Raw genomic sequence first — 23,381 nt, forward strand, 5'->3', positions numbered from 1 at the left:
AGGATTTTCGGTGTAGCTGTCAATGAGGTACATCCTTACGTATTTTAATAATCTTGAAATCTTTAAATAATCTTAATCGATTGGTTGCTCCAATGAAATTAATCGATTGATGCTCAATTCTGGACTGTACAGCTTTCATTCCGTTAATAAATACTAAAATTTATGTAATTTCGTTTTCTGTCTCACTTCCTCTTGTGTTCATTTGTGTAACCTGTTGGTAATGTTGCGAGTGACACGAAAATGGTAATGAAAAATGGGTTGGAAAAATACATTGGGTGAAAGGTCTACTCGTATACCTAGTCTTGTATTCAGAAAATTGAGTCATCGAATTGCTCATTGTTGTAGAAAGTTGGGAAAGACTTTGGAGGGAAATTTAAAAAGTGCACGGTACATCTAGATAACTTTTATTAACCAATATAATCGTATATCGTTACAAATGACGGCGGCACCATGGCGTGCCGCCCCAACGGATTACAATGAAACGGCGTGTTAACGTTATACAATCAAAATGGGAATCGATGAACGAGCGAATTTACGAGCTTTACGGTTCGTATCGTCGCTACTCGACTTCGAAGAACTGCTTACACGACAACATGTAAATTTGTAGAGTTTTATCCATTGTGTCCTGCATTCCGGCGCCCTGAGCGTTTCCCGCTCTCGCGAAATCCCCGTTCTCGTGTCGTCCTGTCGGTCCGACCAAATCGTACGTTGGTTATGTGCGCGTATTGTGTGATGTGTACAAACTGTAATTATGCTCGAAGACATCGAAGACTCACTACGTAATGTTAAATGACGACGACGCGTCGCGGATTTGCCTTCGACGAACGCAAAACGAAGTTTCTCTCTCCGTTCGTCGACCATTCGATTTCTCTCGCGAAATCTACGGTCTTCCGTTCGCCATGTTGCAACCGCGACACCGTAACTCTACGATCTAGAGAAAAGAATTGGAAAAATGTTGATTACTCGCGAGAATCCCCAGCAAATCCGCGACTCATTGGTTAGGCTTACGGCTACTATCGAGATATTGATGTACATATACAAGAACCATGATCCCGCTGCTCTCTAGAACACGGGCAGAGTATACAAAGACGTTGTTTGCCGAATAAAAACGAGCACGTCGCTCGCGCGCCGTTTCTCAGTCTCACGCCCACGCATTCTCTCACTCTCTCTCGATAAACATGGAAGGGTAAACTGGCATCTTGCACTTTCTCTTGTCTCTACCACACGTTCGGTGATTGGCAGGGTATATTTGGTTCCCTCTTTGCATTTGTGCGTGCTTTGTCTTCTCCTTCTTTTTCGTCTCCTCGGCGGCTACCTTTTGCGTTCGACTTTTGTTGGTCCTGTGTGGCAGTGCCTAGTTAACTAAGGTTTTCCTTTGAACGGATTTAGTCGCGCCTCGAGTCCTCTTCGACCGTGGAACGAAGAACACACTCTGCCTCGCACGGTCTATTTTTGATTTTGAGTTCGGTTTGGTGCTTGAAACGAGGGATTCGGAGGCTGAGGGGTGCTCGGATAGCTAATCGTCTCCGAGCTAACAAAATTGCCGATCGTTGGCTCGACCACGGAGCTACACTGGGCAAAACAAGCGTTTGAAGTGCGGAAAACATATTCAAACATTAATGGAATCCATGTCGAGAAGATTGCAAGCTATAATCGATGTTAAAATAAAGTGCGATACACAAGTTAAATAACTATAAATTTCTTCTCACACATAAGTGTACGAATACTACTTCGACTCTAAAATTATTATGCTTGTTATATGATTCTATTATGACTCGATTATTAATGAAAACAAAATGAAACTACGAATACTTGTTTCGCCCACTGTGTATCCCGTTCCGAAATTTGGATAAAACGATCTCGAATCACATTTTTCCGGAGAAACAGTCGCACCCCTTTCGATCGTTGCCTCCGCGAAGACAGAACTCGCATAGCAATCGTTTTGGTTTCACAGACACGCTCTGCCGAACAATAATATTCTGTGCTTCGTTATTTACATATTCGCACGCGTCATCGTTTCTCTCACAGTCGCTCACATCGAAATTAATAAAAGATCTCCGTAATCTTATTTATATTTATATTTATATTTATATTTATATTTATATATATATATCTATCTATATATATTAATTTATTTATATATATATCATGTTGCTTTTTCATCTTTTTATAATGTCATCTTGGATTACAATTATGTATAGTTTAATTTTTATGTATAATCAGTTTCACAACTTCGTCCCTCTTGTTTCCTGCTCTCGACTCCTCACTCTCACCTATACAGACGTCTAAGAATTAAAATATTTAGACTCAGAAAACTAGGTACGTACGTTCGATCGGGAGTGTGGTGGTTTTCCATTTTTTTTTTTTTCATTTTTTGTTTCCTTTAACCCGTGGAGGGATTCACAAAACTATAATCCACTATGTAAAACACATTTTTCATCGCCCCGTTTCCTCAACTGTCTACGCACAATATCCATAGCGAAGTAAATGCAAAAGTTCGGTCTATCACTCTGTTTTCTCTTGTGTTCTCGAGATAGGCTTACACGCTAATCGATAATGGTAATAATAATTATCCTCGACGAATGGTGTACGTGTCTGTGTGTGTGGGAGTGTGTGAGTGTGCGTATGAGATTCTCTACCTGTGTGCCGGCTATTAATTTCATTCCCCCTTTAATCTCTTTAACGCATCCGTCTTAAAATCGCCGGTTACGATATCTTTTTTTGTTTTTTTTTTTTTTTGTTTCTTACTCCTATAATCTGTTAGCCTCGCGATAAAATCTACATCCGCGGTTCGTTATCGTATCCTCTGGATGCTCGGGGTCGTTCGAAACAGAAGAAAACGGAGAAAAGAAAGGTTACTCTACCCTCTATACACGATGATCCGCGTCGTCTCGTTACGCGACGATCATTCCTTTTCTCGTTTCTCGGTTCGTCGACGCATTTCTCGTCCCTCCCTGTTGCCTCTATCGTCGCGTTTCGCCCGACACTTTCGTTTATACACGTACATTCATTATCCGCGAACGTTGAAAGGGTGTGTCGATAAAAGTTTCTAAAAGTCAGAAACGATTTTGTACTCTGCAGCACGCGACGAGATAGAACGTCGGAATATATTATATGTATAACGTTTGGCGCGATTATCTCTTTCGGTCATTCGGTTTCCGTTCCGCCGATTCGTCGGCAACGAGCGGACAGGATTCGTCTTTTTCACTCGTCAGAACAAAACAGATCCTTCGCGAGATCAAAAACATACCTCCTCCGGTTGAACGCGCAACACAACGAAACTTGTACCCTGTTCCTACATCGAGCCTCTTTTCCCCTCGTTCTCTCCCCGTTGGTTCGTTCTCCCTTTCCACGAGAAAGAGATATCACGGCTTGTCACCTATGCTAACGAAGAAAATTTTTTAACGGGGCGACTCCTCCGGAAGCCCGTCTCGTCGTCGAATCGTTGTTCCAACGATCGACGAATGTTATTTGCAAAGGGTTCGAATATCCTTCGAAAAGAGACGTTCCATAATGTTCTCGATGCACGATGGGGTGGGGGGCGAAGGTACATATATAATATATAAAAGTAGAAAATTTGGCGGCAGTATATAGAGATCGTAAAAGGTGAGAAACGCGGTGAAAGGAAATGGGCCCTGTTTTCGTGAATTGGCGTCGCACGTGGTAAAACGCGCGCTGATATTTATCGTCTTTCGACGGTTGGTTATTGTGCTTCGTCGTCGATCCGACCTGTTCCCTCCCGTGCACTCTCGTCTTACTTACCAATCAGAGAAGCAACGTCCAAGCTGCTCTAAGCAAAGAGAACCGAGAACCAAATAGTGAAATAGAAAAAAACTAAAAGGACGCTTCGCGATTCTCCTGGCTTTGCGTTTGTCGCCGCGAATACCTTCGACCTCGTAGACGCCAGGCTCGGTACCTGCGTCTTCCCGCTTCCACCTCGACGAGAACCCGTCAGATCAACCTGTGTTCGTTGTCGATCTTGTTGTCCGTGAACTCGCTGCACGAAGACGCTGCAACCTTCCTCTTAGGATCCTCGAAGCTCCCCTTACCTGCTGGTATCCCTGTTCCTATGTCGCGTTCGACGGAGACCCGGGGTCGATTCGAGCGACGAAGATCGACCGTGGGGCCGAGGAATGTTCGGGTCGTCGAGAGGCGACCTCGGTCCCGTCGATTCTGCTCGCGAACGACGATCGCTCCGGGCCATTGATCCCGACGAAAGGGTGGCTGGTCGTCCACCGTTTACTCGAGGCGCGCCTTGTAGCTGGTCTTCCATATCTCTGCGAACGTGACGGCGCTGTGGAACCTGTGGAAGATGCACAGCGGCAGAGTGACCCTCTGCACGATGGCCCAAGCGAGGAACCCGTAAAAGTCGAGCTGCACCGGGTTCGCCATCACTTTCTGCGACTCGAACGTGTAGATCACCCACATGGTCAGGTTGCAGATCAGCAGGAAGGTGACTACCTGTCGGCCCGGCTTGCTGCGATCGTGCTCCGGCAGGTGAACCCTCCTGCGCGACACGTCCGCGATGAACAGCATCTGGAGGATCACCTGGGCGACCGAGAGCAGACCGGTCAGCATCACCAGCAGGTTCGGTTCGTGAGTGAACGCCGCCAGCGATCCAGCGATCACGCTGAACACCGCGTACACGAACAGTCCGAACCCGGACACGCGGAGAAGGATGTCGTTCAGGTCGCTCTGTTCCTCCGCCTTGAATTTCAAACTCTGCACCCGTATGAACCCGACGATTATGGCCACGATCGACAGCACCATCAGCACGCAATGGGACACGTCCGCCAGGTAAATGGCCACCAGACCGAAGTCTGGATGGTGGATCAGCACGAAGAAGAGTATCAGGCAGATCAGCGAGCCGACCAACAGCAGCAGGCCGAAGAACAGTCCTTTGCTCGCTCCTACACAGTCCACCCTTGTGTGACCTATTTTTCGCGTTGAGAGCAGTCTTTAGTGGTAGTTGCCTAACAACGATCTTTCGCAAGCGAGTTTCATAGCCGGAGAACGCGTTCAAAACATATCAGAAAGATATCTGTCCGAGCAAAGTACTTCTACCAGCGTTTGAGAATCCCCAAAGACGTAAATCTCTGTACCATTAACTTTAATAGTACCAGTTAGCTTTAAAGACGACGACGTTTTCTCGAGTCCGATCCTACAGCATTTAATGGATCTATGTTCCCTGAGCTAAGCAAAGCATGTTAAGGGGTTGAGGAAGAGTATTACCTGCGTGGGCCAAGGCAACGGCCCTTCGAGACAGCATAGCCTCGAGGCGGCGCTCGAGATCGGCTTCCACCTGGTGAGGCCAGCGCGGATGTCGGCCGATGTGTTTCCACATAACGTAGATCACTGCCGCCCCGATCAGACTGTACTCGATTATGAACGGAAACAGGTACGGTTCCGCGTCTTGCACGATGGTTCCCATGATGTTGACTCGGCCGCAGGAATTCGAGGCCATCTCCTCGTCCGTCAGGGCCTCCGCGAAGATCTTGAAATGCGGAATGCCCCAGAAATCGGTGCTGCTGTTCGTGTGGTCGTTCGTGTCGAAGATCTGGTGCACCTGCGGCCGTGTCGACGTTCGTAAATCGCGATAGAAATAATCTGAGATTCGATTTATTCGACGGGTAGTTACCTCCTCTTTGCTGTCCATTTGCGGGGCGTCGAACTGTTCCACGACGAAAGAGGAGAACATTTTCAACGGCGTGGTAGAAGCGGCGGTAGTAGTAGAAGTGGTAGTGGTGATAGTCGGGGTGGTCCTCTCCTCGGTGGTAGTTTTCGGCGTTAAGGTAGTCAGTATCGTGGACAGGGTGGTCGCGGTGGTTGCCGTCAAATTAGGCAAAGACGCCGAGGTGGTGGTGGTCGTCGAAGGCGGAGGGTTCCAGCCTGTTGTGATGGTGGTCGTCGGCGTCGTAACAGCCCTCGCGATTGCCCTCGACGTCGTTCTCATCACTCGGCCAAACGAGGCAGCCGTCGAGCTGGCGACCATCGAAGCAGTCGAGGTCGACGACCTCGTGGCGGTCAATGGAGCCTCGCGCAAAAGAGCCACGTCTCGAGGCGCTGTTCCCAATATGGTTCCGGCGTTTCGCATAGAGTGCTGCTTGATGCTCTCTAGAATATGCATCAGAGACGTCACACAAATAAAAAATTACGGTCAAACGCTGAAGATTTGCAAAAAGGTGGCTACGATCTGCAAAAGAATGAATTTATCTGAATACTGACCGAGAATGCCGGCCTCGAACTGTCCCATTTTCTGGTGATGCTTGGTGATCTCTTTGATGCTCTCCAGCACGAGGGTGCGGATCCAAACGCAGAGATTGGTGGCGACGACGTGCATCAGGCCGAAACGTGCGATCACTTTGAAGCGATGGATGTTCAGCTGGGAACACGAGTAGCAGAGCATTTAAAAAATTGTCTCGTCGAGGTGTCTCGAACGCTCGAATCACCTACCCGCGAGTTCATGAAGATGAAGTACATTTGCATGAAGGTGAAGATCATCTGCAGCACCGGATTTACGCCCTGGAGTATCTGATAACACGGAGACGTGGGTGGCACTTCGAAGAAGGTACCGAACTCTAAACCGTTGTAGACCATGGTACCCAACCCGAAAGCTGACGAAGGAAACGACACGAGTTGCAAGATACTGTTTGATAAACAATTGAAGACAAAGCCTCACCTATTGCCCCGATTCGGAGAAAGAAGCTCCCGTGGCTTTGATCGTTCTGCGAAGTCTTCCGCTTTCGCAGAGCACGAGTGGCTACTCCAGCCTCCACATCGGCCGCATCCTGAATCAGTTTTTTCCTTTTCATCCCCGAGCTTCGTCGTTAATTTACCCCGGTGCTTAAAGACCGCCGGCCCGTCAAATTGCACGAGTCGAACTAATTTCGTAATTGCCGTCTCGACGTCGAAAAGGCGAGTAAACTTTAACGAGGGGCAAAGTGGCGAATTCATGCGACAACGAACGGGGGTTTCCGTACCACGTGCTTTCTAGCGTATGGTACTCCGTTTCACGAGCAACGGAGGATGACCGTAAAAATCGCGGTTAATCGGTAGGAAAGGTTCGAGTAAAATCGACGAACCCAGTGGATTTTGTAAGAAAGAAGGCAACGAACCTGGTAGTCTTTCTTGGTCTTGGTGGACTTTTGCTCCTTGTCCTTCTTGTCTTTCTTCTTGTTCTTGTCTTTGGGCTCTTTGGGAGGCTTGGGTGGCCTCGGGGGCGGTGGCGGGGTGTCGCTTCCTCGCGCGCAGCAGGCGCTTTCTTGCAGCAGGAAGCAGAACACGTACAGGAGGAACAAGATGCTAACCCCGTACAAGTACGTGAAGAAACCCTCGTAGTAGTAGAGAGGCAGCTTGTGCGTGACCACTTCGCTTATCACGTAAGCGATGCACACCACCACCAGCAGCTTCGCGTAGATGAAGCTCATGATAATGAACAGCGACGTTCTGCAAGTCAAAAAAAAGCAATGGAGACTCGGAGCGACGTCTACGGCTCACGCGAGCGCGGTTTCGCGATCCTCGAATCCACCTGAAAGATAACGTAGCCAATTTCTCACCGTGTTTTTCGGACTATTTGCACCCTAGTACCGTGCTTCGTCGCGCCCCCAACTTTGTTCACGTTGTTCTCCATGAACGGCACAATTTCCACGTCCATCGCGAGTCTCGTCGTATGTTTCGCGGTTGTAAACTCGTCGCCGGTTACCGGCTTTTCCGTTCCATCGGTCGACGCGAGAATAGATCGAGCAGCGTCGTGTCGGGATTATTCGCGAGCGTCGACTGCCGGCCGCTGGACACCAAGATTCTATTTTCGATGTCGAACCGTCGTTGAACCGCGAGCGGGAAGCTCGTCGATTTTTCACAGTCTCCTCCGCGGCGTTCCCTTAATCCGTCCCGCTAATTTTAATTGCACGCCGGCGGGCATCGCGCGTCTTCTTGGTCCTTGGCGGCACTCTGAACAAGAAATCCGCGTCGAACGAGTCGAGAGAGCGTCGCGACGGTCGTTAACGCTTCGACGTCTCTCGAACGAACTCCGAAGTACGCGGTGGGTTTTTCTCGTTAAAGGTTAGGTCGCGGAATCGATAATTTACGCCGTGGGGGAGCGAGACGCGTTGCGTCGGCCGATCTCGTCTCGGCAATTAATCGCGAGCAAGAGAGAAAGAGACCGGATATCCCTCTGTCGGTGCAGTGGAACGGAAGACGACGAGGACGACGCACGCGACCGGGGAAAACGGAGAAAAAACGCTCCGAAATCCGTGCCACGGCGTCGAGTTTGCGATTGCAACCGCGTCGCGACGTCTGCACCGGGGATATCAGGGGCTCGCCGGCCGTACGGTGCATCTTCGTCAAGAAGGGCTTAACCACCCTTTGTCACGCTGGCATTTCAGGGGTTGGGGCGCAGACTTTATTGTTTTCCGCACGAGCCTGTACACTCTTGTCAGGTATTTTTTTTCCTTCGATGATTATCGGCCTTGGATAAAGAATCGCCATATTTAAAGAGACGCGACCGGAAACTCGATTCTTGCGTCGGTTTTTTTTTTAATGCTGTGCTCCTCTTTAATAACTTGGACGCCATTGTCACGGAATATGAAATTCATATAGGCATACAAATATTTGTAGAAATTTGTAGATTATGTCGTAGAGCAAAGTTAAATGAATTTGATTTTAGTTTTATTCGCAAAAAGGCGATTAGAAACCGCGTTCGTTCGAAAGTTAATAAATGCCGATAGCGCAGGCTCGCGCTTTCTATTTAATTCGACGACACGATAACGCGAAGAACTGGTTTCCGGAGATCAGAGTCCGATCGACAACAAGAAAACTAGTTCCAGCTAAATTATATCGCTATTTTCGGTAATTGACGCCTAGCGTGGTACTTTCGCGCAAATAAATAACCGGGCGAAATTAATTTTCCGCGAAACTACCCGAGCCGTATATCGCGAGAGAGGAAATTTTACTTTTTCGTTTGACTTCCAATGCGATTCGAGAACTCGTTTCACGATCGAGCGAACATTATTCTTCTTTTGCAATCCACGTCGATCCGCCTCGCCATAAATATAATTAATCCAGTAGATAATATCTAAGCACAGTTTAACGTTCTATTTAAACGCGTTGATCGTTTAGTTCCTAGCATTCGGAATGATATAAAGGCGCGTTACATCGAAACCGTGTTAAGCGACACTTGTAAGTAATACAAGTCAGGGGATCGCGTTTCCCCGAGATATAAAGTCATGCTAAAGGGCCCTAACTGTGACCTAAATATTAAAACTAACCATTTACACCGCATAGATTTGAAAAATGGGTAACTTTTGTTTCACCAAGTTTTGGGTCGCGTGAAAATTCGGGTGGACGTGAAGTTTTTCGAAGTTTCTCGCGGCGATGGGAAACAAGCAAGCTGCGCCCCGGTTATGCCCTTTTTTTCTCTCTACTTTTGAAGGAGTAAAGCGGCCAGAAGTGGAAACAGCGCGGCTAGCACAGACTCCGGAGCGAACCAGGCTGCTCGGTCGATATCTCGAAGTACCTACTTTCAGCCGCTGGTCTTTCTCTCTGTACCTCGCCCTCTCGACTCACCCTCGCCTCATCCGTGTTCTCTCGTCGAATTTCGTACTCCCCGTCGCGTCCAATCATCACGTATTCTTCGCACGAGCCCGCCGCGGTATCCTTTTTCCGCGGTTTTCCTCCCAGCCTTTAAAATCAGTTCGACGTTCGTTGCGATTTTATTTTTGACCCGATCGTTTCTCGTTCGATGTCCACGACGACGCTTTTAACGGTATTTAGGCAACGAACATCGCACGGGTCGTTGGTTTGCGTTTCGTGTCCCACGTTTTGTCGGCGAAGTATGTGCAGTCACGTTCACGAGGCCCGTAATACTGTCTTGTCTCAGCGTCTAGACCGACGAAGCTTCGCTTTCAGCCCGTGTTAATGCAATTGCGACTGCGACTGTGTAATTCGAGAAGGTATTGCTTGGCCGTGTTGCGTGCATACACCGGCGTATCACTGTCATACTTTGCCACTCGATCGATATTAATAAATTATAAATCCCGGCGAAAACTAGTTCGCGCCATTATCGCGCGATCGATGCTGATCTCCTTTTCTTGCTTATCCCACTTTCAGATAATATCAGCGCGACATTTTTTAGCGTGTTTTCATCTAAAAATAGGGACGATCAAGGGGGCATTTCCGTCCGTTTTTAATTATAGATCAAAAGCACCGATCGATTTTTCTAGACAAGAGTTAACAAAACAAAATATTCATCCATTTTGTTGATCTTGGTACGGTGGACGGCTTTTCTAGGATTTCACATTCTTCTCTTGCACGCGAGACACTTTAAATTCAACGTGTGTCATAATACATTCCCGACGTCTTTGAATTCTGCGATTTTCTATTATACGCTGATGATTTAAAGATGTAGCAGCACGGATAAGCTCGAGAGTTGATGCTTAATACAAAACGATCTTGTTCGATGCGAGGCGTGGGCGACAACGAAGACGCTTAACATATTCAAGGGCCGTGTAATTCATCTTAATCTCAAGAGGGGTACAGTAATATATACTGTAAATGTCGTTTCAGTGTCAGCGGCTGGCAGTATTTTAGTCCTGAGGTATTCGATCTTCAAATATTCTATTTTTAGCGGAACTGTTCGAATCAAGGTTTCGAAGCTCATGGCCTTGCTAATACGTTGACTCTGGGGTCACCGATGACCGGCATTTATTCCCTTGGAATAACACAGATTTATATAATTGTTTCTTGCAACAATTGTCTTATTCCAGCGCGACTTAACTAGAATTTGATTCGTCACGATTCTAGAAAATAGAGAGTGACGCTCGATATCTTTTGTTTGCACGGCGTTGTGCGATTGCATTCCAAGCCCACGTATCCTCCAACTATTTAAATATTATGTTCCTGTTAAAAATATACAACACGCCTTGGAATTGCATCGCGCGTTGCACTGCAAATTCAATTGTACTAATCCAATGATCCTACCGACTAACGAATACGCAATAGCTATCGATCGTTTCTGCGACTCGACGATGGAATTCAAACTCAGCTACATGCTTTGCTATTTCGTACATATAATAAATATAATAATAACGACCGTACGCGAGGTCCAGGGTTATTTATAGGGTCGAAGCGAGGCAAGATAAAATTCGAGAGGATCGTAGACGGTCCCTCGTTAGGTTTCGCGTTGGATTTATGCAGCGTGCGTCGATTTCTATGAAATAGGTGTCGCGCCCCAGGGTTAACGCTCGATGCGTCTCTGTCGGTCGATCGATATATCGAAGATAAACCGCACCGTCCCTTCGCGACTCGAAATACGTTCGCGCTCCACTTCCTCGATTCTTTCTCGAGAATGATTTCCATTCGTTCGTGGCCGCAACCTCGGTCGGTTAGTTATTTCTTTAAACGCGGGGTAGTGGGTGGTGTACGTGCGCGAGTGCATAACTCGGGGCCGCGTGTAATGCACACTAGACGCAAGACGGTTCGTAGCCATCGCGCCACCGGCTAACGAAGCGCGTCGCGAATAGAAACGCAGACCAGACGTTCCAACCCTCGTTTCCGTTCCGCATCAAATGCAAAAGATATCTCGTGAAAAAGGCCGCGACGAACAAACGGGCACGATTTCGCCGCTGCAAGAAACCCATTGGCTCCAGAAGAGTCCAACTATGGAGACTGGATTCTCTTCCCCTCGTTTCTTTACCGTTAGATCGTAAAATAAACAGCACGTTCTTAAACGCGTGTCAAACTATTAACAGGAGAGTGTGTGACTCCTGTTGAGACCTACAGCCGTAGGAAATTAAGTTGCAAAATATCCGACCCACGCCCTCAAGTATAATAAAAAATTCCCTCGCGCGAACCTCTGCCACGTACTCGTCGAGCTTTTCAGAATTTTTTTCCCTCCTCGAGCAAATCCTCGCTTTCGATTTCCCTTTTCGTGGCTGCGTGGCGAAACAATATCGTCGTTTACGAGCAGACAGTTCGACGTTCCTCGTCTGTGGGTTCTTTCATCCGGCGGTGGGCGTACGCTTTGAAAAGCGTCGCTTAGATAAATAGAAGCCAGTGTGCGGGAAGGCAGGACCTGGATAAATCCCCGACTGGAAATCGTTACGCGCGTCTGCTCGGTCCCCGACCGGAAGCCGCGCAACGGACGCCGCGTTTCGCGATTCCGGAATCGAGTAGATGCGTCGGATGCTCGTCATCCGGACGCTGCGCGACGCTCGTTCCAGTATTCGCTGGATTATCGGAATTTCAAAGGCGACAGCCATCCCGTCGAGTATACTTTGGCGCTTTTGTCCGCGAGTATTCGCGATGTTTGCGATAAGAGGCGACCCAATTCCTCCACGATTAGTATTTACGTTTCCCTAATTACGGGCGAAAACACCGCCGGCTCGCATTGTCCTCCAGTTTGTGCTCGAGGACGGTACAAAAGCGGAAAGTCGGGGCTCGAGCGCGCCCCTAAGCAGTAACCGGTTCGTTAGCGCGCAGATTACGTAGCAGTTCCGGTCAAGTGGATTCTTGACCTACTCCCGTTCCAGCGGGTGGTAATTGCGCCGAGGAAAGCGTAACGTTCGGCCGATCGCACGTTAAAACGCGCATTGGCTCTCGAACGGGAAAGAAAAATAGAAAGGGTTTGGCGTTTTCTAGTTTTCTACTGCCGCGCTTACTTTTTCGCTGGGGTGGACCGCACGTTCTTCAGCTCCATCTCTTTGTTCGCCGCGTTGTTCTTCTCGGCGTTGTCCTGCGCGCTCGGCGGCGAGCTCTGCGGATTCAGGGGCCTGGTCACCGGAAGCGTCGCCGTGTTGTCCACCGCGGCTGCTTCCACCTCCACGGTGGCGACCTTGCAATCACCGCCGCCCACCATCGTAGATTCGGACCCTAACGACCGGCAAAATACACGGCTGCTGACGCGCGATTTTCTATGGGGGTCCGCGACTATCGACGAGTCCACGACGTCCCGATTACGCCACGGCCGCCATTTTGGCGAACGCCTGAAACTACCGACGACGGAACCGCGAGCACCGAGTCTTCGATCCTCCCGTGAATTCGGTCGTGTTCGATCGACGCGCGGACGCCGGAGACACCGTTTCCGAAAACGAGGCCAGCAGGAGTCAAAATTTTGTGCCCTCTGTTTATTCGATTCCGCGGATCACGCCTGCGCGGTCGTTCCTCGGAGCGCAGCTCCTTCCACGCTCTCGATACGATTGTTATCTCGGCTGGGGAGGAATTTAGGCCGCGTAGGAAACACTTTTTCCCCTAGGTCTCTCGGCCGATCTTACGTAAGAGCTCGATGGGGGAAACGAAGGCAGATTTCAGGATTCGAGCTGGCGCGAGTCGAGCGTCGACGTCGACATCGCACCAGAACGCCAGAAGACGAAGGGCGATCGCGAGAAAGTTGATCGGAGCGGAATAACCGGGAGAAGAGAGGACGCCGGGAGGAACGAAGCCGGGCCAACCCCAAAGGTTTTCTCTCTCTGTGATCCCGCGCACTTGGTCGAACGAGCTAATGGAAAATCCCGTGCACACGACCGAACCTGAGCCCTGGGAGGATCGAGCACTCTCGCTCCGGTGACTGATGACGACCACGACGACGGGCGACGGGCGACGAGCGACGCGAGGCTGCGATCACCAGCCGAGTGCGATGCACACCTCGACGAACGTCGTTTCCAGCGTGGCAACGAACGGACCAACGAACCGACGTGTACGCGACCAAGAAAGCTCACCTGCTAGCAGAGAGGCGGTTGGCCGAAGGTTCTCGCGGTGACTGCACTCAGGGTTCGGCGGAAAAGGGTGTGAAGCGTAGAGACGGAGGAGGGATGGAGGATGGAAGGTCGGCGAGAGAAAAGGGAACCTCGCCGGGATGGGAGGAGAGGGGGCCAACAGAGACACGGAGAACAGATAGAGAGGGAGAGGAGAGAGATAGAGATAGAGAGAGACGGAGCAAAGGGAGTCTACCTTACGGTGGCGGTCGTAGCCGCGCACAGCCGACTAGGGTTAATCCGGGAGGAACGGACGAACGGACGTGCAGCGGCCGAGTGAGACGGACTATGTTATCGGAGCACGACGAAATGGGGGTAGAATCACGATCGCCGCCCCCAGCATCCCGGAGACTGAGGCTGGCCGAGAGGTCTCTTCCCGGGCAGCGGCAGCTTCTTGCACAAGCGCACTGCGGTCCACGGTTTTCACTCTATATCGTTCCCTCGTGCTCTCTCTCCCTTTCTCGCTTACAGACCCCCTTTTTCACCGGCGGATCTCGCCTCTCCTTCTTGCGATCGTCCCCCTCCGCCCCCAGTCTCCCGTCTTTTTCACCCCTTTCGCGCGACGCGGTCTTCTTCGACCTTTCCCCTGGCTCCCCCGTGGCCTCCCCCGCCCCTGCGGTCTCGCGCAACGCGGACGTCCAACGAGGATCCTCCACCATGATTCCTCTTGGCTGGTCTACCTCGGCCGGGACTCCCCCTGTCCCATCGGAATCTCGCGTCGCGTCATGAATTTTTTCTACTCGTACCCTCCGTGTCCCCGTTTTCCTTCCTTTTAATTTTCACCGCGACCGCTGCGAGCTCTCGATGATTCCTCCTCGCTCTGCCCCCCCTCCCTTCGGTTCTCTACGTTCTCATCGCCACGCGGCAGCGTCCGCGTTTCCTTCAAGCAGTTTCGCCAATTAGATGGAAGACCCAATACTTGGACGGGTTCCAGGTTCAACGAGAATCGTCAGGAAATACGAACAATCGCTCGAGCCACGAACTCTCCATTCTCGTTGAAGTATAGCGTACCCGGGGTGTTCGTAACCCAGACTCAGAGAGATTCTATGACCTGAAATAGAGAAACTGCTACTGGTTGTTTATTCAGAACCCCAGAATATACCTTCCCATTTCGTAAATACACCGTAGCAGTTAAACGTCCAAGTATCGGGTCTTTTACCCTTCCTCGTCACGGTACGAATCTCTCGGTGCTCCTCGAGCCTCTTGGTCCCGTTTCCACGAGAGGATGACAGCGGAAGTCGAAAATGTTCGCCCGCGAGAGACACACCGATCCTCTCCGCAGCTCTCGAGAGCTCATTCAGCACTCCCCGACGATGAACCGCGAACAATTATTCAGGTAACGGCCTCTTTCCATATATATCCCACGATCTCGGGTTATTTAAATATCCTTTTAGATCTATTCTCAGCGTCCCGGACATCGTGGATGCTAAAGACACGGCATCGATGCGTTCACGTGCCGCCTTTGTGCGGGATCCTCGTCGCTGGGGTGCAGTATCCGTCTACGGTTAGCTAGGATCGGTGAAGCACCGTTTGTCGATAGTTCTGCATCGTCTCGTGGGAGCTTCGAACTCGCGTCCTTTGTCTACGGGAATTTATTTATGATATACGCGCGAAATGATTGCAGCGTAGAATCCAAGAATCCCTGAATATCTCTAAATTATTCTCGCGATGGCTAATTGCGAGCAAAGGCAGCCTAACGTGTCCAATACCGGTCAAAGAATTTTTCCACCGGTCTGACGGTTCTACGGATAATCGAAAACCGCCCTCGGGCAGCCAGCTATCGCGTTCCTGTACCGTTTCCGGCGACGAGGGGTCCCCGAACGGGCGAGTTTTTAATTCCGCGAAGAAAAGTGTTCCTCGCGAGAGAGTTTTCCGGAAGTTCCAGATTCGGAACGTCTCGCGCGCACATTCGGCCGCGTTCCCACGGGAGGATCCGGAGCGACGAGAGGCAGAAAACCCGGGGGGTGGGGAGGGGGTGTCGAGGTAACGTGGAAGGGGGCGATGTGCTCTGTGGTTCTGCGACCCACTGACCCGCTCGATAACGCTGGCACCGAGGTCAGTAACCTTATCCTAGCACAAAATCCTCGAGCGTGCGTCGCTCTGCGGATCGGTTGATTGGAATCGACCTTTGATTACGATCGGGATCGAAGATTATCTTTCGCCCCCTGGAAGATCGTCGGGGGTGCTTTGCTTGCGGTCTCCGATCGTTTCTCGTCTCCGATACGAGGGATATGCGCGCTGGGGTTGCGTCGGAGTCCCTTTGTTCCCTCTGTTGTTCTCCGTTTCGAGGGAGCTGAATCGAAAACTATCATCGTCGTTGTTATTCCGTAGAAAAGAATTCCCCCGGAGCGTCCCTTTCGCGGGACACGCGTACGAACCGTGTCCGTGAATCGATTCGGTCGCGTGTATGGTAAATGGACGTCCAGGGTTGTTTTTACGGAGTCGAGGTCGATGACCGGTTGGCAGCTCGATGATCGAGACGCTTGGCAAGCATCCACCGAATCCACCGGCGTCGAGCTCGATTATAGTTTTCTGCCCGGCTCTCTTTTTTCATTTCTTTTTTTCTCTTTCTCTCCATTCGAGAAATTTCTTTTATTTTTTTCGTTTCGTCCCGAGTATCGGTTGCGGTTTCGCTCGCGAGAGAAGCCGAAGCGGCCGCCTCGAGCGCGAAATCAGCCGCGATTATTCCGGTAATCAGTCCGAATGATCGCGATGCAGCCTGTCACGCGATAGGGGTATGTTTTTTCCAAGTTTCCACCGAATGGTGGACGCTGTGCGCCGAGGATCGCCGAAGGAGGAATAACGAGCCGGCGATCGCGTTCCCGGCGATGATCTGGATCGGGTCACCGATACGGCGCAATACCGGTGCTCCCAGCATTTTTCTGCGTGTTGTAATATCGCGTTGCAAGGATTGCGACAGCCCAGACTCACGCACACCGAGTATTGATTTCGAGTCTCGCTGGTGGCAGTGCTGCCACGATTCCGCGCCTCCAGAACTAAACCCTGGACGGGGGCTTGGGAAGAGATCAGTAAAATCGCGTTCACCCAAATTTTTCCCAATATTTTTACTCCAATATTCGCCAGATTTGCTAACCATGCGAACAGGATCGTTTGTTTTTGTTACGTTTACGCTGTAAAATTCCAATCTCGTGCATCGAATTTTATAGCGTCGCAATGCAATCAAATAAATAAACAGAGAACGTTTAATAACAAAATTACTCAAGATGAAAAACTAGCTCCCTCCCCCGGACTAAATTAAAGTAAAGATCGAGTCGATATCTTGGTTGGTTTCTGAGAGATCAGTTTGTGACACGTTTACGGATATCCCAACCTGATTTTACTCTGCGTTTTGAAAAAGTTATCTTATATCCGCCGATATTTGAACACCGGTGGAGAAATTCTCCGCGCTTCCCGGATTCTTAGTACGCTTTCAAAGAAACTCGATGCGGTAAAGTGTCATTTTTGCTTGCGGGGACACGCTCGACGCAGCTTCTTCGAATGCTTCTCGGCAGCGCCGGAGGGCTGCTTCAAGATGGCGTTCCTCTTTAACCGCGCATATTAAGCAGGATAAATTTTCGCGGTGGGAAACTCCGACGTGGTACATTACGGACACGTTCAATGGTCCAGATAACAAAATTTCGTGAGTTATGCCCTAGCGATCGATCTACAGCCATGCTTCTTCCTTCGCAGCACCGTTCAAAGTCGATCGAAGTTCGCGCGTTAATCACTGTGGCTCGCGAGAACGAGCAATAACTTCCTGTCGCGGTTCCTTTATTACGATACTTGATCTTTAGAGGAATTTAGCGGGTCAGAGAAATTTCGATGGGGGCCACGAACACCGTGAAAATACACCTTCGCTGTCGTCGATCATCTTCGAAATTTCGAAAGAACGTAAATAATAATATTCGCACGGTTTACACCAATCTATGATCAAGAACGATTGATTTATACAGGTCCTACAATAATTTGAACGTATTATAAGCAAAGTACTCGTGGGAACGCGAGCATATAAATCACAGTCGACGGGGATTCGCTAATAGAAACGAATGTCAATGTCAAGAACCCGTTCGATCATGGACTGCTTAACAGGTCGCATCGGAGATTCTTGTTGACGGCCAAACACACGCTACTACGTAGTCGACGTTCTCGTTTACGACAATATTAACTGTTGATAAAGTTCAGTTTCGGTCTCCAGCCTTCTCAATAATTCACAGTAACAACTCCGAGAGTTGAACGCGGGCGCGGCTGAAACTGTGGCCGAAGGAAACGGAAATAGCTCAAGTACGCCGCGAACTAAATTACCTCCAAGTTCCTACTATTGCCACAAAGCGTCCAAACGCCTTTACGCGACAATTTATTTTATTTCAAAAATGTTTCTGCGTCCCTTTGATAAGTTTTTAGAAGGTCTAGAGCGAACAAACGTTCGTTCACCCCGCAAACGTAAAGGCCTTTTCCAGTTCCCGAAATAAACGTTTGACGTCCAGTTTGAAGCAGATGTCCACTACCCATACCACGAAGACCACGTGCTTGACGGGTGACGAAATCGTAAAACGTCAAACTTCGAACGCGTGGTTATTTTCAAACCCACGAAGGAGATGTTCTCTAGCCAGAAACTCGTAACGGGAAGCTGTGGAGGCACACGCGGTACCACGTGGCCCGGAGATTTCTTCGCTCGCCATTGGTTCGCCTGCGAATCGCTTTTAACCTCGATACAGCGTTTCCATTTAGTTTTTTCGCTGCCTCCGTCCGATTTCGCAACGTCCTATTTTTATCGAGGCGAAACGCCTCTGCGTACGGCGTACGGGAAAAACAAAGACGAGAGGCGCGCGCGTTTATGCAAAACCGCGCGGCATTCACGGCGACTGCAGGCGTAAAACCGAGGCGTATAAAAGCAATTAGACGACATCCGCGAAGAATCCTCCGCGCGTAAGCGTCGAGTCGTGTGCAAGACGCGAAAAGGCCGTCATAAAGGCCGTCGTTCCGAGGATCTTAAGAATGCACTCGTAAGAATGTACTCACTTTGCGTTCTTTGGCAGCGTGCCAGCTGTTGGGCCAGCGTGGGCGGGGGTGAGGCAGAGGGGTGGATTGTTCGCGTTCTGAGGCACCAAGGGCTGCCTCGCGTGCGCCGGCGACGTGTGCGAGCCGTATCCGTCGGAATTCAGCTAAAAGCAATAAATTAGAGGCTTCAGACTCCCAGCCAACGGTGGAAAGAAATCGCAGACGGGCGGTCGTTCGGTAACGTTGCCCTTGGGGAGAAAAAAAATTCACCATTTATCATGGGCCGGTCATTCGACGAAAGAAATATTCGAGTTGGAATCTCGGCTCGGTAATCTAATCGGCTCTGGTTCTTTTCTCCCTAAAAGATACTCCTAACTTTGAAAGTTTCGTGAAAGAAGCCGTAGAGCAGCGAGAAATAGTTGTCGAATTGCCTCGTAGACGAAACTTACAAGGACCGCCCACCAAGTGTCTGATACCGAATTCAATGAAACAGACAGAAACAAGTTGCATATTTTCGGAAGATGGATACTTTAAGAAATCCATGTTACTCTTTAGAAGTTGAGAACTTCGTGGGCGTCCCTTGTACCTAATTGCACCTACGTAGTCTTAACCCCTTCCCGTACTTTAACGAGCCTGAGTCATTGAATTTTAGTTGCTATTAGTACGCCATAAAATTAGTCACGATTCTTATAATCTCTGTTACGAAGCAGTTTGGCATCAGTGTGGTCTGTTGACACCTATCGTTTGGGCCCGAATTTCGTCGAGCTAAATGCCACAGCAAGGGGTTAAAACTCGTATCAAATATTCAAGTTTAAAACATTTTTGCGTGTAAAATATTTTAAAGCTTCTTCATTGGATACTGGACGTTTCACATTGTTATATTCCCAATCGACGAGTAAAGACAGATGCTGCCTCTCGACTTTTTCTAGTCACCGTTGTCCTAATTGATTCACGGAACCATAAAGTGCCACCTGCTGACCGATAGCGCGGTCGGTTCTAGTAACTGGCCTGTTTTTATAAACGGTACGCGTTTCGCGAATACTTTGGCCCGAAGCAAACATTGGTCTCTTTTTCTTAAAAGTTCGAAGGACTAGTTACGTACAAACTTTCGTAGAAAGTCCATCGTAGAAAGTGCATCGTCGATCATTCGAGACACTGTATCTGCACTTGCATATAATTACAACACGCTACGCGTAAGTGAAACTATCGCTTAATATTAATTTAACGCTAATTCGAGTTCAGGACGATTAATCTTAAGCCTTAGAACCTTAAAAGGATTTTAGAAAATATCTGCACAGTTGGCACGTGACTGTAATTTTGTCGATTTTTATTAACACGTTGACTGCTATGATGGTCACTTGCAAAACAACTACACCAACTGTCGAATATTTCTATTCTTTGCTTTACAATTTGAACAAAAGCCGAGGACACTTTTAACATGGCAGTCAGCTTGTTGAACGAAATTGAAGACAATGTTCTCCCTCGGAAGATGTTATAAACGGATGTTTGATCGATGCTGTACGGTAGACGGTGCATCGGTAAACAATGCGTGGCCACGTAATTCCACGGAAATAAGTATGACGATAAGTACATCGGTACACGTACCCCGACACCTTGTCCAGCACGCTCGCTCGACTTGAACCCTCTTGACTTTTTCTCTGAGGTTACCTAAAAAATAAGGTACTACACGTTCTCTACATTTTGCGGAGGACTTACAACAACGGCTAAAAGCACATTGCACAACGAGAACCAAAGATTCGGCTGCGTAAATAATAAATAATGTGTACAACGTGCTTGAAATCCAATGGAGAAGCTTTCTAACATCTTCTGTGGTAGACGCATTCGTTACAATACCTCACGAGCTAATCCTTTTTCATCAATTATACTTTCTCGAGCGACTATGCAACAGAAAGTATACGTTTCCATTTTTAAAAAAAAAACTGTGCTACGTGTGTAGTTCTCTTTGCGAACCTCGTCCATAATTCGTAAACTAAGTTATGCGTAACATTCGCATGTATTTTTTAAACGTTCCGTGTATTCGTTCGTCGCGCTGAATCGAAGATGCTCGCGAGGATGTACCTTGACGACCGTGCCGATGAGGGAATCCGGTGGCATCTCCGGCGGGTCCGGAATGACTCCGGGGTTGGTGTGAGCGGGATAATCGTTGTGCAGGTTTGGCTCCTTGACCGGAGTGCCGTCGAGCCGCTCCATGTCCAAGCTGTCCGTCGGTGTCGGCTGGGAGAGCAAGCGCTCCTTCATCTCGTGGAGATACGGACACCGCTGCATCTCTTCAGAGTCGGTGATTCTCGATCGATCTGCGAAACGAGGGTGAATCGTATAGTCGAACGGCGATCGAGATCGTTGGAAGGATCCGGGGAAACGGGGCTGCCCGCGTCCCTGTCAAAGTTCGACGTCCAATTACACCGAGTGGCAACCTGTGCCCGCGAACGATAACTTTAATTACGGCTCGTGAATAATGCATCGACAAGTTTCTGATTCGATCGAGTAGGCTACTTGGTCACTCGCGACTCCCTTAGGATTGCAGTCTTTTGTTATTTCAAAGATTCCAACGGCTGTGAATTACGTCGATTTATAGGGTTCGTTGGGACGCTGCGGAGGGTGATGCTCCGCGACGATAATAGGGCTCGTTTCGCGGATGACGCGGAAACGGCGTCGAAGATTACGCGATACCAACTTCGTACGTACGCGTGGCGCAAAACCGACACTGAATAACCATACGTCTTGCGATACGTGGCATAGAACACGGTATCGATCATATATTGGATATGCTTGTCGCGATACTGCGTGCTGTCCCGAGGTTCGGAATGTATTCTCGACGTTAACAATGAGGCGTATTCCATCGGCGTGTTTCGTGCAGTTGAGCGTAGTTTCGCGTAGTTAAATAATCAACGATTATCCAACCCAGTTCCGTCTTCGTCGACGACCAAGAATTTGGAAGGAGAAAAGTTGAAAATGGCGCCTCGAGGGGTTAATTTAAACGCACTTGCAAGTTGCACGACAAACACAGCACACGCTCTAGATTCGAGGTGGAAATTGTCGGTCACGGGAACGGTGTAAGTCGTACGTTGATCGATCGAACTTACTCGACATCGCGGTGTCCATCGGTCGCTAGACGATCGAAGGTCCTCCGGGTCGGCCCGGAGAGGATCGAACGATCTAGATCGCGCTCGGGGCGAACCACGATGGCGTAAACGCGATCGGATCGGCACTGGTTCAAGGGGAATCAGTCTCATCCTCGTCGAGCGGAGGCTCGCTCTCTCCTCGTGGCAGAGATTGCCAAACATGGCGCTACGACTGGCGAGCGATCGGAGCCGCTAAGTCACGCGCGTTCATCTTTCCGCGTGCAGACGCTTCGGGGAACTCGACGAGACGAGAAAACGAATGAGAGTCGCGACGAAGCCTGCTCGAGTTCTTTTTACGGAGCCCTGAACGACAGGACAGTCTCGAAGCTGGCTGGATTCGAACAAATAGACATGGAAAATGTGCGATACGGATCGTTAGAGAATCTAGAACTGGGAGATTAGACTTGAGACAAAAGTGAAATCATTAGCATACAGGAGAATATTGTTATCGAATTGATCGTGGTCGATTAGGTAGCTCGTTTCGTAGATTAAACATGTTGGCTCTGACGTTCGAATCTAGTTCGAGATCTAATGTGTTCGGCGTCACTGGCTCGCGTGCCATTCGTAGGAAAAAAGCTACTGTCAGGTTGGACATGTGACGTCGTTTCCGATCGATCGATCGACATCGAGCCAATTTCGAGGACCCAGCGACCTATTTGTAGCGAATTAAAAATTTATGGAAGTCGGGTTGGACTCGGTTCAGAATGCTAGAATTTATAAGATTATTTGGCGACTAGCGATAAGTGATTTGAGAATTTCCAGGCTCCGGAGATCTCGTTTGCGGGGTAATAAAAATGTCGACGATAGGCGAAAGAGGATTGGTAGTGGGTGTACGAACGAACGCGATAAACAGAAGAAAGTGTGTATCGATTGGGAATGAATTTTTCATTTTCGCCCCGCTGCTCGAATTACCGTTCATGGATATGGAGCGTTTCCACCGGTGAAAAGCTCATCGATCCTCGAACGCGGGGCTAAATAGGTCATTCGACGCAGCGCGAGTAATTAGCGGGAGTATCGTGTTTACGTAAGAACGACTTGTTGTACGGTTTGACGTTACGGGCAATCGACGAATCAGATTTCTCAGTTATCTCGTTTTCGCGGAAAGGTGTTGATTGTCGCGAGGTATCGAGTGATTAACTGGGTCATACGTCGGAACAGTTCGTTTCTAAAATTGAACGGTTCACCAGTATCGGTTTGCAAACTTTCGATAGAAATTTCTGTGCTCGAAATCCGTAGATCTGGAGCTTTTATCGCGTTTGCTTCGAACCAAGTCTATTTATACCCGTCGAATATAAAATATCGTTTAGAGAGAACTTTTAATCTACGGAATACGGTGGCGTAAAAATGGTTGTTTCAATTTTTTGCTGCAAAATCAATCGACGAACAGAGAGCAGCGCGCGACGAAGGATTCGACGAACGACGAGAATAACAATTGCTATTTTTTAAATAGCACGACAACAGAGTCGATGCACTTCGAAATCCCGTTGCTCTA

General features: G+C 49.1%; 1 protein-coding gene across 13 annotated transcripts in view; it reads right to left on the reverse strand.

Moving 5' to 3' along the window:
* Positions 1–394: 394 nt before the first annotated feature.
* Positions 395–23,381, reverse strand: part of Otopla (proton channel otopetrin-like a) — a 33,317-nt gene continuing 10,330 nt past the window's right edge. For 2 of the 13 annotated variants that reach the window (XM_076763138.1, XM_076763132.1), the window contains exons 2-10: positions 20,826–21,061; positions 20,352–20,414; positions 18,768–18,910; positions 7,116–7,446; positions 6,680–6,788; positions 6,454–6,614; positions 6,226–6,382; positions 5,233–6,114; positions 395–4,934 (exon numbers count right to left, since the gene is read on the reverse strand). In XM_076763138.1, coding sequence (XP_076619253.1) covers positions 4,240–4,934; positions 5,233–6,114; positions 6,226–6,382; positions 6,454–6,614; positions 6,680–6,788; positions 7,116–7,446; positions 18,768–18,910; positions 20,352–20,414; positions 20,826–21,032 — 2,748 coding nt within the window. In that variant the 5' untranslated portion in view covers positions 21,033–21,061 and the 3' untranslated portion in view covers positions 395–4,239. Of the gene's footprint in view, positions 4,935–5,232; positions 6,115–6,225; positions 6,383–6,453; positions 6,615–6,679; positions 6,789–7,115; positions 7,447–7,556; positions 12,628–12,656; positions 14,102–18,767; positions 18,911–20,351; positions 20,415–20,825; positions 21,062–21,850; positions 21,983–23,381 lie in introns of those variants that run through there. The other 11 variants (XM_076763135.1, XM_076763134.1, XM_076763136.1 and 8 more) reach the window with 11 other exon arrangements.

This window comes from Colletes latitarsis, chromosome 4 (genome assembly GCF_051014445.1).
Source record: "Colletes latitarsis isolate SP2378_abdomen chromosome 4, iyColLati1, whole genome shotgun sequence".
Lineage (NCBI taxonomy): Eukaryota > Metazoa > Arthropoda > Insecta > Hymenoptera > Colletidae > Colletes > Colletes latitarsis.